The 12,548-nt window shown below is 40.1% G+C and overlaps 1 protein-coding gene across 2 annotated transcripts; it reads right to left on the bottom strand.

The window, feature by feature from the left end:
- Positions 1-897: 897 nt before the first annotated feature.
- Positions 898-11,355, bottom strand: tmem82 (transmembrane protein 82). Of its 2 annotated transcripts, none has more exons than XM_064957015.1 (6): positions 3,080-11,355; positions 2,843-2,915; positions 2,119-2,350; positions 1,607-2,021; positions 1,255-1,439; positions 898-1,134 (listed from the first exon to the last, which is right to left on the bottom strand). In XM_064957015.1, the coding sequence occupies exons 1-6, from the start codon at positions 3,162-3,164 to the stop codon at positions 1,051-1,053; spliced, it is 1,074 nt and encodes a 357-aa protein (XP_064813087.1). In that variant the 5' UTR covers positions 3,165-11,355; the 3' UTR covers positions 898-1,050. The 2 variants fall into 2 exon arrangements, with proteins under 2 accessions (XP_064813087.1, XP_064813088.1); XM_064957016.1 differs by having other exon boundaries at positions 2,149-2,350; positions 3,080-11,040.
- Between the last annotated feature and the right edge of the window lie 1,193 nt (positions 11,356-12,548).

Genomic DNA, 12,548 nt, shown 5'->3' with positions numbered 1-12,548 from the left:
CAGGACAACGACCAAAAACACAGAAATAAATCAACAACAGATGGCTTCAACAGGAGAAGATACTCCTTCTGGAGTGGCCCAGTCAGAGTCCTGACCTCAGAGTCTTGATTGAGATGCTGTGGCATGACCTCGAGAGCAGTTCACACCAGACACCCCAAGAATATTGCTGAACTGAAACAGTGTTGTAAAGAGGAATGGTCCAAAATTCCTCCTGACCGTTGTGCAGGTCTGATCCGCAACTACAGAAAACGTTTGGTTAAGGTTATTGCTGCCAAAGGAGGGTCAACCAGTTATTAAATCCAAGGGTTCACATACTTTTTCAATCTTGCACTGTGAATGTTTACACGGTGTTCAATAAAGACATGAAAACCTATAATTGTTTGTGTGTTTAGTTTAAGCAGACTGTGTTTGTCTGTTGTGACCTAGATGAAGATCAGATAACATTTTATGACCAATTCATGCAGAAGTCCAGGTATTTCCAAAGAGTTCACGTAATTTTCCTTGCCACTGTAACATAATGACATAGCTTGTGCTGGAGAGCCTGCCTGTGATGAAATACAATCTACCCAAAGAAAGTAGAGGAAATTGTATACCATAAACATCCTGTGTTCAGGGGATTATGATCACATCTCTGGTGTGAAGTGATACTGTTACAGCAGCTGCTAGTGTTACATGATATGATGTGGCCTTAACCAATGCTTTACACTAAAGCAGTATTTGTTAGATTACTTCAGGGCTGATAAGGTCCATTCTGTGCATTCTAAACAGCTTCTGGCTTAATTTAATGGCAGTGATATTTGAAAACAAAGGCAAGAGCATCATTCCTATCTCTCAAAAGCTCTGCATTTCTATGTGAAAATAACAACATTGCAAGGTACCTTATTCAAAAGGTTAATAGATGTGTCATAATACAATTTTATTATTATTTTCATTATATCCTTCCTAGGTATAAAAGACAACACTTGTCACTAATTCATATGATTATAATCATAGATTATAATAGACTATTGCTAAGAAAGATTCCCAGCACGAATAGTTTCTTCCCATGACTTAACTCTGGTGGTCTTTGCCAGGTGTCAGGTGTCTCCTACGGTTCTCACTACCCTGGGAATGTCTGGGAACTTCCTCCATATCCTGCATACAAACACACATTTATATTATGTTAGATACATTGAAATGACAAATATTTACATAGATTGATGGATGCACGGCAACCTGCAACAGCACGGTAAATTGAAGGAGAATCATTCTCACCTGTGTTGTAGCATCCAACAGGTCTCTGGAGGGTATCAGACAGCCAGCCTCACCCAGGAAGCACAGAAGGATGTGGAGCACATCTGCCCAGCGGCCGACAGTCAGCATCAGGACCATGAGCCCCCCCAGACGCACCACCACTGTGTTTATAACAGCTTGGCCACTTGGCTGGCGATGTTGCTCCTCTGAGTAGAAAATAATTATCATCAGTTGAACGCTTTCTCAATGAGAATGACAACACTATGCTTGTAATTTACTTGTTTTGTGGTATTTACAAAATACCCAAATAGTATCTGACAATCTGCTGCTTAAACGTTTCCCCATACAGGATACAGTATGTTCAGTCTCTCACCCTGCATATACACCACCAGCAGTGTGTAGCAGATTGTCAGTGGAGTCCAGAACCTGAGGGCTTCTGTAGCTGAGAGGAAGTGTTTGTTTATTATAGATATGGCGGAAATGGCAGCCACTGCAAAGCTGAGCATAAGGGCCCTGGTCAGGTGTGGTAACAAAGAGCAACCTGATGTAAGCAGTGCAATGCACACTCCACAGTAGCGCTGGGAACTGTGTAGTTTGTACAGTGTAGTGACATGGAGCCGTAGGCGCCCAGTCTGGCTGGCCAGGAACCAGCTCAGTCCTGCAGCTAGGAGGAGGCATAGCCAGCGCTGTGGCGCCCCCTCGTGGAGGAAATGGAGACTGCAGCTGAGGGCACAACCCAGGGAGAACTGGCACTGGACCAGCAGCTGCTGTAGGAACCTACTGGACTCCTGCAGATTCAGAGAGCAGGAGGGAAATTAATTTAGAGATGGATCAAGGCTGATAAATGGGAGATGTGAGAGATATTTTAATATAATTATAAGTGACATTTATGTTATTATCTTGCAAGTGCCTCACTGGTCCAGCTGTGACCCAAGCTGACACTGCTCTGAGGGAGAACTCTAGAACCACCAGGGAGGCAACCCGAGAGCCCACTACAGCCAGCATCACTGACAGGAACAAGAACTGGAGAGTTCCACTCAGCCCAAATGTAGCACTGGCTTGATGCCTTGATTTCTTCTGCATAGATGTCTCTTTACTGCTGCTTTTGTTGCTTGAACTGAGTAGAGAAAGTATTAATTTCAAAGCAGTGAAATACAAATCAATGATTTCTAAGGATACATTGATTACTATTGACAATGTAAATCACATTACAGTCTTTGTTCATAGTGACGAAATCAAGCACAATATTCAATAGCACAAATTATTAAACTACATCAAGAGGCCTTAGTAGGTATGAGGTTAGTTATCTACATCCACATCTTCTATATGGTTTGGTCCTGTTTCTCACGTGTTTTTAAATGTCCCTGTCTATAATATGGTAATTGCATCCAGATTCTAATTATAGGGAAACAGGTATAGCAAAAATCAGTTTATTTATCAAACGCTATTACAACTAACAATGTAGCTTAACCTATATACTGAAGTTGCCTAACTACAATGTAATTAAACATTTATGATAATAACAAGAAGTGTAGCCTGAGACCCAAGTGAAATCATATCTTCCAATGTCATATTTTGGGAGTTGTCCATAGTTGTATACGTTTCTCACCTTTCAGCCTCTAAGAATACGTGTACTCTCAACAGGTTACAGAGAACAGAGATCCCACATGCGCCGATAAGTCCTGTGTCACACAAAACATGTCATCAATAGAATTGTATTATAAAATATCGGTTCTTAAAATAAACGTACAGCATGAGTAGCAACCTGCAAAAAGGCATTCGGCACAAACCAAGCAAGGAGAAGGCCCTTTACCCGGAGTAGCCTAGAACGATACAAATATCTCACCTTGGAGTAGACTGTCCAGGGGGGTTGCATCGAGCGTCAGCCATCCAGGTAAACTCGGAAGAAACGATGTAATTAAAGATAACATTTTCGTTAAATCGCTGGAATATTGGACTGATGATTCCCTAAAGCTATAGCTAGTTTCGATATCAAACCTATTGCCGGTTTACACCCTATCGTGTGCACATGACCAAAACACTTTGAATTGAAAAATAGGCTAATTTCAGAAATGGGTCATTTAATTGCAACAGTTATATTTCGATAAAAGATAAGACCATGCCAGTTGGTCAATTGACAAAATACTTGAATCATTTCAAAAGTTTAAATGACTATCTCTGTCTATTTCTCTGTGATTAAATAACTACGCTTTGCTCAGTCATTGTGCCGTTCAAAGGTCAGTCGTGGGCAGTCATTGTGAGACAAAAACAGAGACAAAAATGTATGTGAAATTCATTTAAAAAAAGGTGTCTTTAAATAAACAACGTTTAATTGTTGTAGAAACAACCAATGTAATTACTCTACAACCAAAAATGTGTGGCAAAACCAACTTAAATGTAAAAGTTATATTTTAATAAAATAAACCTTCACTAGAGAAAACAGTGTAAATAATGTGTTTGGAAGTTCAACAAAAACTCACTACTGTAATTCACTCTGTATAAGAGTATCACAAATCCAGTGATTGTCCCAGTAGCATAACTAAGTCATCTATATCAAACAGGCAAAGCCTACTACACGGGCTCTGACGCTCAATGGATGTGGCAGGGCATGCAAACTATTACAGATTACAAAGTGATACCCAGCCATGAGCTGCCCAGTGACACAAGCCTACCAGATGAGCTAAATGCCTTCTGCTCACATCTGTAGACATGAAATGCTTTGAGAGGCTGGTTGGTAATGCCTCACAACACCATCATCCCAGACACCATGGACCCACTCCCATTCGCTTACTGCCTCAACAGATCCACAGATGACGCAATTTCTATGCACTCCACACTGTCCTTTCCCACTTGGACAAAAGGAACACTTATTGTACGTGAGAATGCTGTTCATTGACTAGAGCTCATTACTTGTTTTACTTTTCTAATATTTTTCTATTTCCGTTTTCTCTGCATTGTTGGGAAGGGCCTATAAGTAAGTATTCCACTGTTAGCCCAAACCTGTTGTTTTATGAAGCATGTGACAAATACAATTTGATTTGATTTATATGTTGTGATATCATTGAGTTCACGACTTCAGAGGCATTTCGTGTGCGTTCAAATTTTCTTCTAAAACTTAAATCAATTCTAACTTAAATTCTAACAATGTAGCTCATGTGTAATCATCAATGGGGTGGCAGGGTAGCCTAGTGGTTAGAGTGTTGGTTTAGTAACTGAAAGGTTGCAAGTTTAAATCCCCGAGCTGACAAGGTACAAATATTTTGTTCTGCCCCTGAACAGGCAGTTAACCCACTGTTCCTAGGCCGTCATTGAAAATAAGAATTTGTTCTTAACTGACTTACCTAGTTAAATAAAGGTTTTCAAAAAAACCTTTTTTTTCTGTGTTTTATATCATATTGTACAACAGCTGATGCAATTAACACTGTAAAAAGTAATTTTATCAGTGTTAATTCCTGACAGTTGGTTGAAAATAGAATCTACATGACCTTCTAATCGGCACATTTGCAGGGGCGAGAGTTTCAACATGCGTAAATTGGTTAATAGACCAACAACAAAGAGATTTCCAAACCTAGTTTTCATTTTTCCCCTTCCCACTCAGACCACTCCCAGACAGTCCTAGCAAAATTCTTGCTTGAGAAATAGTTTTTGCTAAAAAGCCATTTTTTTCCCATTTGAATGTAAATCTATTACAGTAAGGTACATAATTGTTACCCAGAAATGATTTGATATTGATATAAAAACAGCTGCATTGAGCCTTTAAATAACAGTTTCAACCATTTGAAAACATCTACAGTACATATATTTCAGGATGTTGTGTATCCCTGGAAATAATCATAATTCATGTAAACATTATACAGTTTTGAAAACACAGCTTGTCCATATAAAGTGGCCTCTTGGCACAACTTACCCCAGGAATGTGGTAAGTTGAGCCGCGGGACAGTATAAGTTAAGCAACCTACACATTTTTGTGCAGAATAAAATATTACCTCTACCTTTTAAAACCATGTCTAATTTTTATTTCCCAAACACAATATTTGCAATCATAATTGTTTTTTTGTCTTTTAATCATTTTATTAAGCATCTTTTAACACAGGCTTGACAACTACCAAACACTTTGTACTTTTTTAAACACTTAACATAGGCCAGGTCCTGTTACCTCATGTCCCAGCAATAATGCTTGCATTACACCTGGGAAGACAACACTTGAATTTTCTTAACTGGCCATTGTCTCCAACACTGGCTCAATTTAACCCATGGCCATTGGCTCAACTTACTCAATGGCAAACATTTTGACTATATTAGCCCACACAACTACAATGATGCACTTTCATGCTAGGTTTAGGACCTCATAATGAAGCTTATAGAGACCACCAACTGGTGCATAGAACAATCTTAAAATTAACTACTTTGGTTTAGATAGAAGCATCACGATACCTCTAACACAAATTAATTTGACTTGGTGAAAATCTTTTCTTTTTGCTTACCACATTTTTCATGTAAGGGATATAAGGGAGGCTCAAGTTCAACTTACCCCTTTGGCTCAACTTACCCCACTCTCCCCTACTGTACTTTCTGTAGTCTACAAATCAGCACAAGCTTGCATTGAGCATATACTATAGCAATAAAATAGCCAACAACAGATTTATGCATGTAGTTTATAACCAGTAGTCTATGTCAAATGGTTATTCTTGCAAAGACAGTTTCTTAGACGTTCAAAACAAGTGCGGCTTGCCTCTTAACTTAGTTTGATCTTTGTCTACCATCCTTGTTTGGTGTCTTTGACTGTCGGCCTTTCCTACCTATCAGAGAGCTAAGATTAATGATATGTGACTATATTGGTCTGTTGAGGTTGCCTATGCTGTAGCTGTACTTAAATGTACTCGAGATCTCTCCAAATGTTACAATTATTGCCAACTGTCTTCATGAGGATGTCAGGCAGAAAGCCATGAAAAGGGTTATTGTCAGCGATGTTCATAAAATATTTTACTAGCCCGACTGCCGCCAGATGGTGGTAATATTCCATAATTATGACGTAAGGAATAATACCGCCAATGGGTGACAGTACGTCGAAGATTTTACAGTATGGAAACATGAGTAGCCTAATTTTCCGGGCCAGAAAATCCCCAAAATTGTCAGCAATTAATTAAATTACAGTATTTATATATATTTTAACTGTAAATATCAACTTAAATGACTTGAATTAAAAACACATTTTCTTCAACACTGGGGTGCTAAGCCATGTATGTAGACATAGGCCTAATGCTATTGGCAAAGTGGGTGGGGTTATATCCTGCCTGTTTGGCCCTGTCCAGGGGTATCATCGGATGGGGCCACAATGTCTCCTGACCCCTCCTGTCTCAGCCTCCAGCATTTATGCTGCAGTAGTTCATGTGTCGGGGGGCTAGGGTCAGTCTGTTATATCTGGAGTATTTCTCCTGTCTTATCCGGTGTCCTGTGTGAATTTAAGTATGCTGTCTCTAATTATTTCTTTCTTTCTCTCTCTCTCTCTCTCTCTCTCTCTCTCTCTCTCTCTCTCTCTCTCTCTCTCTGAGGACCTGATCCCTAGGACCATGCCTCAGGACTACCTGGCATGATGACTCCTTGCTGTCCCCAGTCCACCTGGCCGTGCTGCTGCTCCAGTTTCAACTGTTCTGCCTGCGGCTATGGAACCCTGACCTGTTCACCGGACGTGCTACCTGTCCCAGACCTGCTGTTTTCAACTCTCTAGAGACTGCAGGAGTGGTAGCGATACTCTTAATGATCGGCTATGAAAAGCCAACTGACATTTACTCCTGAGGTGCTGACTTGTTGCACCCTCGACAACTACTGTGATTATTATTATTTGACCATGCTGGTCATTTATGAACATTTGAACATCTTGGCCATGTTCTGTTATAATCTCCACCCGGCACTGCCAGAAGAGGAACTGGCCACCCCTCATAGCCTGGTTCCTCTCTAGGTTTCTTCCTAGGTTTTAACCTTTCTAGGGAGTTTTTCCTAGTCACCGTGCTTCTACACCTGCATTGCTTGCTGTTTGGGGTTTTAGGCTGGGCTTCTGTACAGCACTTTGAGATATCAGCTGATGTAAGAAGGGCTATATAAATACATTTGATTTGATGTGCACTTCAAGTCTGGGAGGACTATGATGGATGACTCTGTGGGCATATTTGGGTTAGCCGACAATGTCACAAACGATGCGCACGCTTCAATGAAGCAGTAGTCTGTGAGTTGTGATTCTGGTTGGCCAGATTGCTACAAGCAATGACAAGAAATTGCATTGTGGGAAATTGTTAGTGACTCATTTCAGCTAGTTTAATCCTGTTTTTGATACCATGTCTTGTTTTCAGATGTTTTGACTAATTAGTTCAATTCATGTCAGCAATCTAACATCCGACCACACTGCCCACATTGCGTTCGCGAGTGTTGCAAAATAAATGTAAAATCACATTTTGGTTGAAATCTTGATTGAACTACTGACCAGTTTCCTAAATGCTACTCACTTAATCGATACCAATCTATATAAACATGTGTAGGGCTGTCCCCGAAAAAAAAAATATTGGTCAACTGAGAGTCAATCGATTGGTTGAAATTGTTGACATTGTCTTTCTCGCCTCCCTGCTAGAGTAACTGTGTCTGTGGTGCTAAAGCTACAACATCATTTCATCCATTTCTGGTTTCTTACTTGTTGTTTCTCTGACTGAAAGGTTCTGTTACCAAAATCCCTCACTTGTTTAGAAAAAACATTCCCTATTCCCTCAACCCTTGCTCTCTTTACGTGACACGTAGGCATCGCATGCACGTGACCAATAGGGCCTGACCTATAGCATAATCACAGCAATAAATTGGTTTTTACAGGCTCCAACACCATAACACGTGACAGCATAATGGATGCGGAGGACGTGAAAAAGAAACTCGAAATGGTTGCTCGGGAGGGAAAGGGGAAGTGTGGAATGTGTGGAAGACATTTGACTTAGGGCGTTTTCACACAGTTTTGGGGTGTAGTTCGGTTATTTTTTACATTGTATTTTTTTTCATCTGGTCTGGTTGGTTTCAGATTGCCAAATGTAAAAAACGTTTTGTACAATTTTTTTATTGTACAAAAATGCTAATGCTAAATAATCTATATAATGAAGCTTCACTTGTGTCCCGATCTTCATATTACTTTTGCTATTCAGTAGCCTATAACCCCGGTATAGCTCAGTCTCCACTAATCTGCATAAAATGTGCTCATAAATGTGCTGCTATACTCAATGTTTCAGAGATAAAGTCATGATGCTGTATTTCATCAAATACTCATAGTCAAATAACCTATAATACGCCTGCAGTGCGACTCTGGTTCTTTTCCTGTGTTTGGTCTGGATTGCGTTCTTGCCCCATTTCAAGGCTTCCTTGGCTAGCTAAGATTCTTGAATCCTTGGTAAATTTACAACTTTGCTCTTTATCTGAGAAATGAATTTTGAATGTAAACCAATCAGGGTTTAGGCCTGGGCACATCACTATTACAGCAACCACATTAGTTGTTAATGTTCTTGTCAATGCTTTAGACACTCAAATGAAATGTGCTGCTTTGTTTGTGGACCTGTCAATAGCTTTTGATACTGTTGACCATGCTATTTTATTGAACAAGTTGTCCTTGATAGGCATCAGAGCTCAGGCCTGTTCATGGTTTCATGATTATCTTAGTGACAAAACTCAGGCCATCGTGATTGATGGGGTTAAGTCTGAATTTCTTGAAGTACATAAAGGTGTTCTGCAGGGATCGATACTAAAGACTTTTCTTTTCACTATTTATATACATTTTATTCGTCAATATGTTAATTCTAAACTTAATCTATAAACGGATTATACTATTATGTATGCAATTTCCCCGACTGCTGTGACAAAGCTCCAATCAGATTTTACAGTTTTGCAGGAAGCCCTTTGACTTAAAACTCATACTTAATACGGGCAAAACTAGATACATGTTGTTTAAGTCTTCATAAGATTGTCTCTGATGGATTACATCTTTACTCATCGGATGGTTCTATAATCGAACGAGTCCCTGCATACAAATACCTTAGTATATGGATTGAGGTCAATCATTTAAAAAACATACGACTAAGCTTGTTAACGATCCAACCCTTTTTCTCAATTTTCGCCTAAAATGACATACCCAAATCTAACTGCCTGTAGCTCAGGACTAGGGGTGCACATATCGTAACGGGCCATTAGCTAAAAATGCCAACATCGGTATCAGCCCGATGTCTAGTTTAATGCCAATGTTAAAAACTGATGTCAACGCTACCGTGCATATACCTATATAAACGTAGGTACATGACATTATGATGCCACGTAAAATTTGGCGCTACACGGGCAACACAGCATTCCTAACATAGCCCAAAATTTCTGCTGTGTGGATCGAGCGAGCAGTCAATAAGTCGAGCAGTCATTTTAAAGTGTAAGAATTTCAGCGAGACAACTCCAAGGCGAAATCCATTAAAGCCACGATAATGGAATTCATTGCCCTTGACAATCAACCGTTCACTGTCATGGGTGATGTTGGCTTTTGCCAACTGGTCGAACACTGGTACACACTACCAAGTGGCTATTTTTCAGATGTTGCCCGACCGGAGTTGCACAGTAATGGCGTCACTGCAATTAGCTTCACGACATACATACTATGGAACTCCGTTTGGATCTTTGTGTCAAAAATACAGTAGCACTGTCAAAGCTGTATTAAAAAAGTCTGCAAACACCGGCCATGAACGATGTGTTTACAACACCGCGTTAGTAATAAAGCTTAATTTGTTCGACCGCAATTTGTGGGGTAGCTAGCTTTAGCTTGGTACCAAGCTAGCACCAATACAACCAGACTGAAAACAATGACCAGTAGAAACTGCAGTCATTTTCATTACTCTTTGCAATGATTTAGGAATTCTTGTAAGTATTAGCTATGTAGCCACTTGTTGTTCGCCTATTGAAACTGAACTCCAGTTCATGAAAATACATAGGCAGCTACTGAACCCTGTTGCCAAAAGATAACGTTATAAGCAGCCAGCTAGCTTCATCTGGCAAGAGGCTCGACCGGACCGGGTTATGAAGATAGCCACAATAAGGATTAGACACAATAGTGGAATTTGCTGTTTGCATTCAAAATACCTGTCACTGACAGTGATGCAAATGAATACAAATAGTAGAATTATGCCGTACTTTTATGTTGAAGGCTAACCGGAAAGTCCACTATTGTGGCTAGCTTCAGATGGGTCCGAACACCATTAATCAAATAAGAACTGTCTTATAAATTAGGGCTATTTTTAGATGCTAACTATATAGTCATTTTGCTATGTTTTTGGGGAAGAACTACATTGTTTGCATACATGAGCAAGCTTGCTTTTTTTTATGACCAGCACTGTAACATGGAAAATACTTTTTCATAGTACTGTATCAACCATTCCGCTAGTGTTCAGTAACATCACCTCCCAACTGACTATTCAGTTTTCATCCGATGTTGGTTGTGAAAGCTTTACATGCCAGAGGGTAACCCTGGATATTAAGGTTTTTCTGAAAGTCCTCTGTCTGCACTAAGAGGGGGAAACAGGATCAACAGGGTTTGTGAAGCTCTGAGTGAGAACAAAACTGCCTGTAAATTTTACATTTTAATTAAAATTATTTATAAAATAATCTACTGCATTTCTTTTATATCTCAAAATGGCCATGACAGTTTAGAGTGATATTGATTTCACCACAGAAATGATAGGTACAGTGGGGCAAAAAAGTATTTAGTCAGCCACCAATTGTGCAAGTTCTCCCACTTCAAAATATGAGAGAGGCCTGTAATTTTCATCATAGGTACACTTCAACTATGACAGACAAAATGAGAAAAAAAAATCCAGAAAATCACATTGTAGGACTTTAATGAATTTATTTGCAAATTATGGTGGAAAATAAGTATTTGGTCACCTATAAACAAGCAAGATTTCTGGCTCTCACAGACCTGTAACGTCTTCTTTAAGAGGCTCCCCTGTCCTCCACTCGTTACCTGTATTAATGGCACATGTTTGAACTTGTTATCAGTAGAAAATACACCTGTCCACAACCTCAAACAGTTACACTCCAAACTCCACTATGGCCAAGACCAAAGAGCTGTCAAAGGACACCAGAAACAAAATTGTAGACCTGCACCAGGCTGGGAAGACTGAATCTGCAATAGGTAAGCAGCTTGGTTTGAAGAAATCAACTGTGGGAGCAATTATTAGGAAATGGAAGACATACAAGACCACTGATAATCTCCCTCAATCTGGGGCTCCACGCAAGATCTCACCCCGTGGGGTCAAAATGATCACAAGAACGGTGAGCAAAAATACCAGAACCACACGGGGGACCTAGAAAATGACCTGCAGAGAGCTGGGACCAAAGTAACAAAGCCTACCATCAGTAATACACTACGCCGTCAGGGACTCAAATCCTGCAGTGCCAGACGTGTCCCCCTGCTTAAGCCAATACATGTCCAGGTCTGTCTGAAGTTTGCTCGAGAGCATTTGGATGATCCAGAAGAAGATTAGGAGAATGTCATATGGTCAGATGAAACCAAAATATAACTTTTTGGTAAAAACTCAACTCGTCGTGTTTGGAGGACAAAGAATGCTGAGTTGCATCCAAAGAACACCATACCTACTGTGAAGCATGGGGGTGGAAACATCATGCTTTGGGGCTGTTTTTCTGCAAAGAGACCAGGACGACTGATCCGTGTAAAGGAAAGAATGAATGGGGCCATGTGTCGTGAGATTTTGAGTGAAAACCTCCTTCGATCAGCAAGGGCATTGATGATGAAACATGGCTGGGTCTTTCAGCATGACAATGATCCCAAACACACCGCCCGGGCAACGAAGGAGTGGCTTCGTAAGAAGCATTTCAAGGTCCTGGAGTGGCCTAGCCAGTCTCCAGATCTCAACCCCATAGAAAATCTTTGGAGGGAGTTGAAAGTCCGTGTTGCCCAGCAACAGCCCCAAAACATCACTGCTCTAGAGGAGATCTGCATGGAAGAATGGGCCAAAATACCAGTAACAGTGTGTGAAAACCTTGTGAAGACTTACAGAAAATGTTTGACCTCTGTCATTGCCAACAAAGGGTATATAACAAAGTATTGAGATAAACTTTTGTTAATGACCAAATACTTATTTTCCACCATAATTTGCAAATAAATTCATAAAAAATCCTACAATGTGAATTATTGGATTTTTTTTCTCATTTTGTCTGTCATAGTTGAAGTGTACCTATGATGAAAATTAGAGGCCTCTCATCTTTTTAAGTGGGAGAACTTGCACAATTGGTGGCTG

Source organism: Oncorhynchus masou, chromosome 33 (assembly GCF_036934945.1).
Source record: "Oncorhynchus masou masou isolate Uvic2021 chromosome 33, UVic_Omas_1.1, whole genome shotgun sequence".
Classification (NCBI taxonomy): Eukaryota; Metazoa; Chordata; class Actinopteri; order Salmoniformes; family Salmonidae; genus Oncorhynchus; species Oncorhynchus masou.
This window is presented reverse-complemented; position numbering and strand designations above follow the sequence as displayed.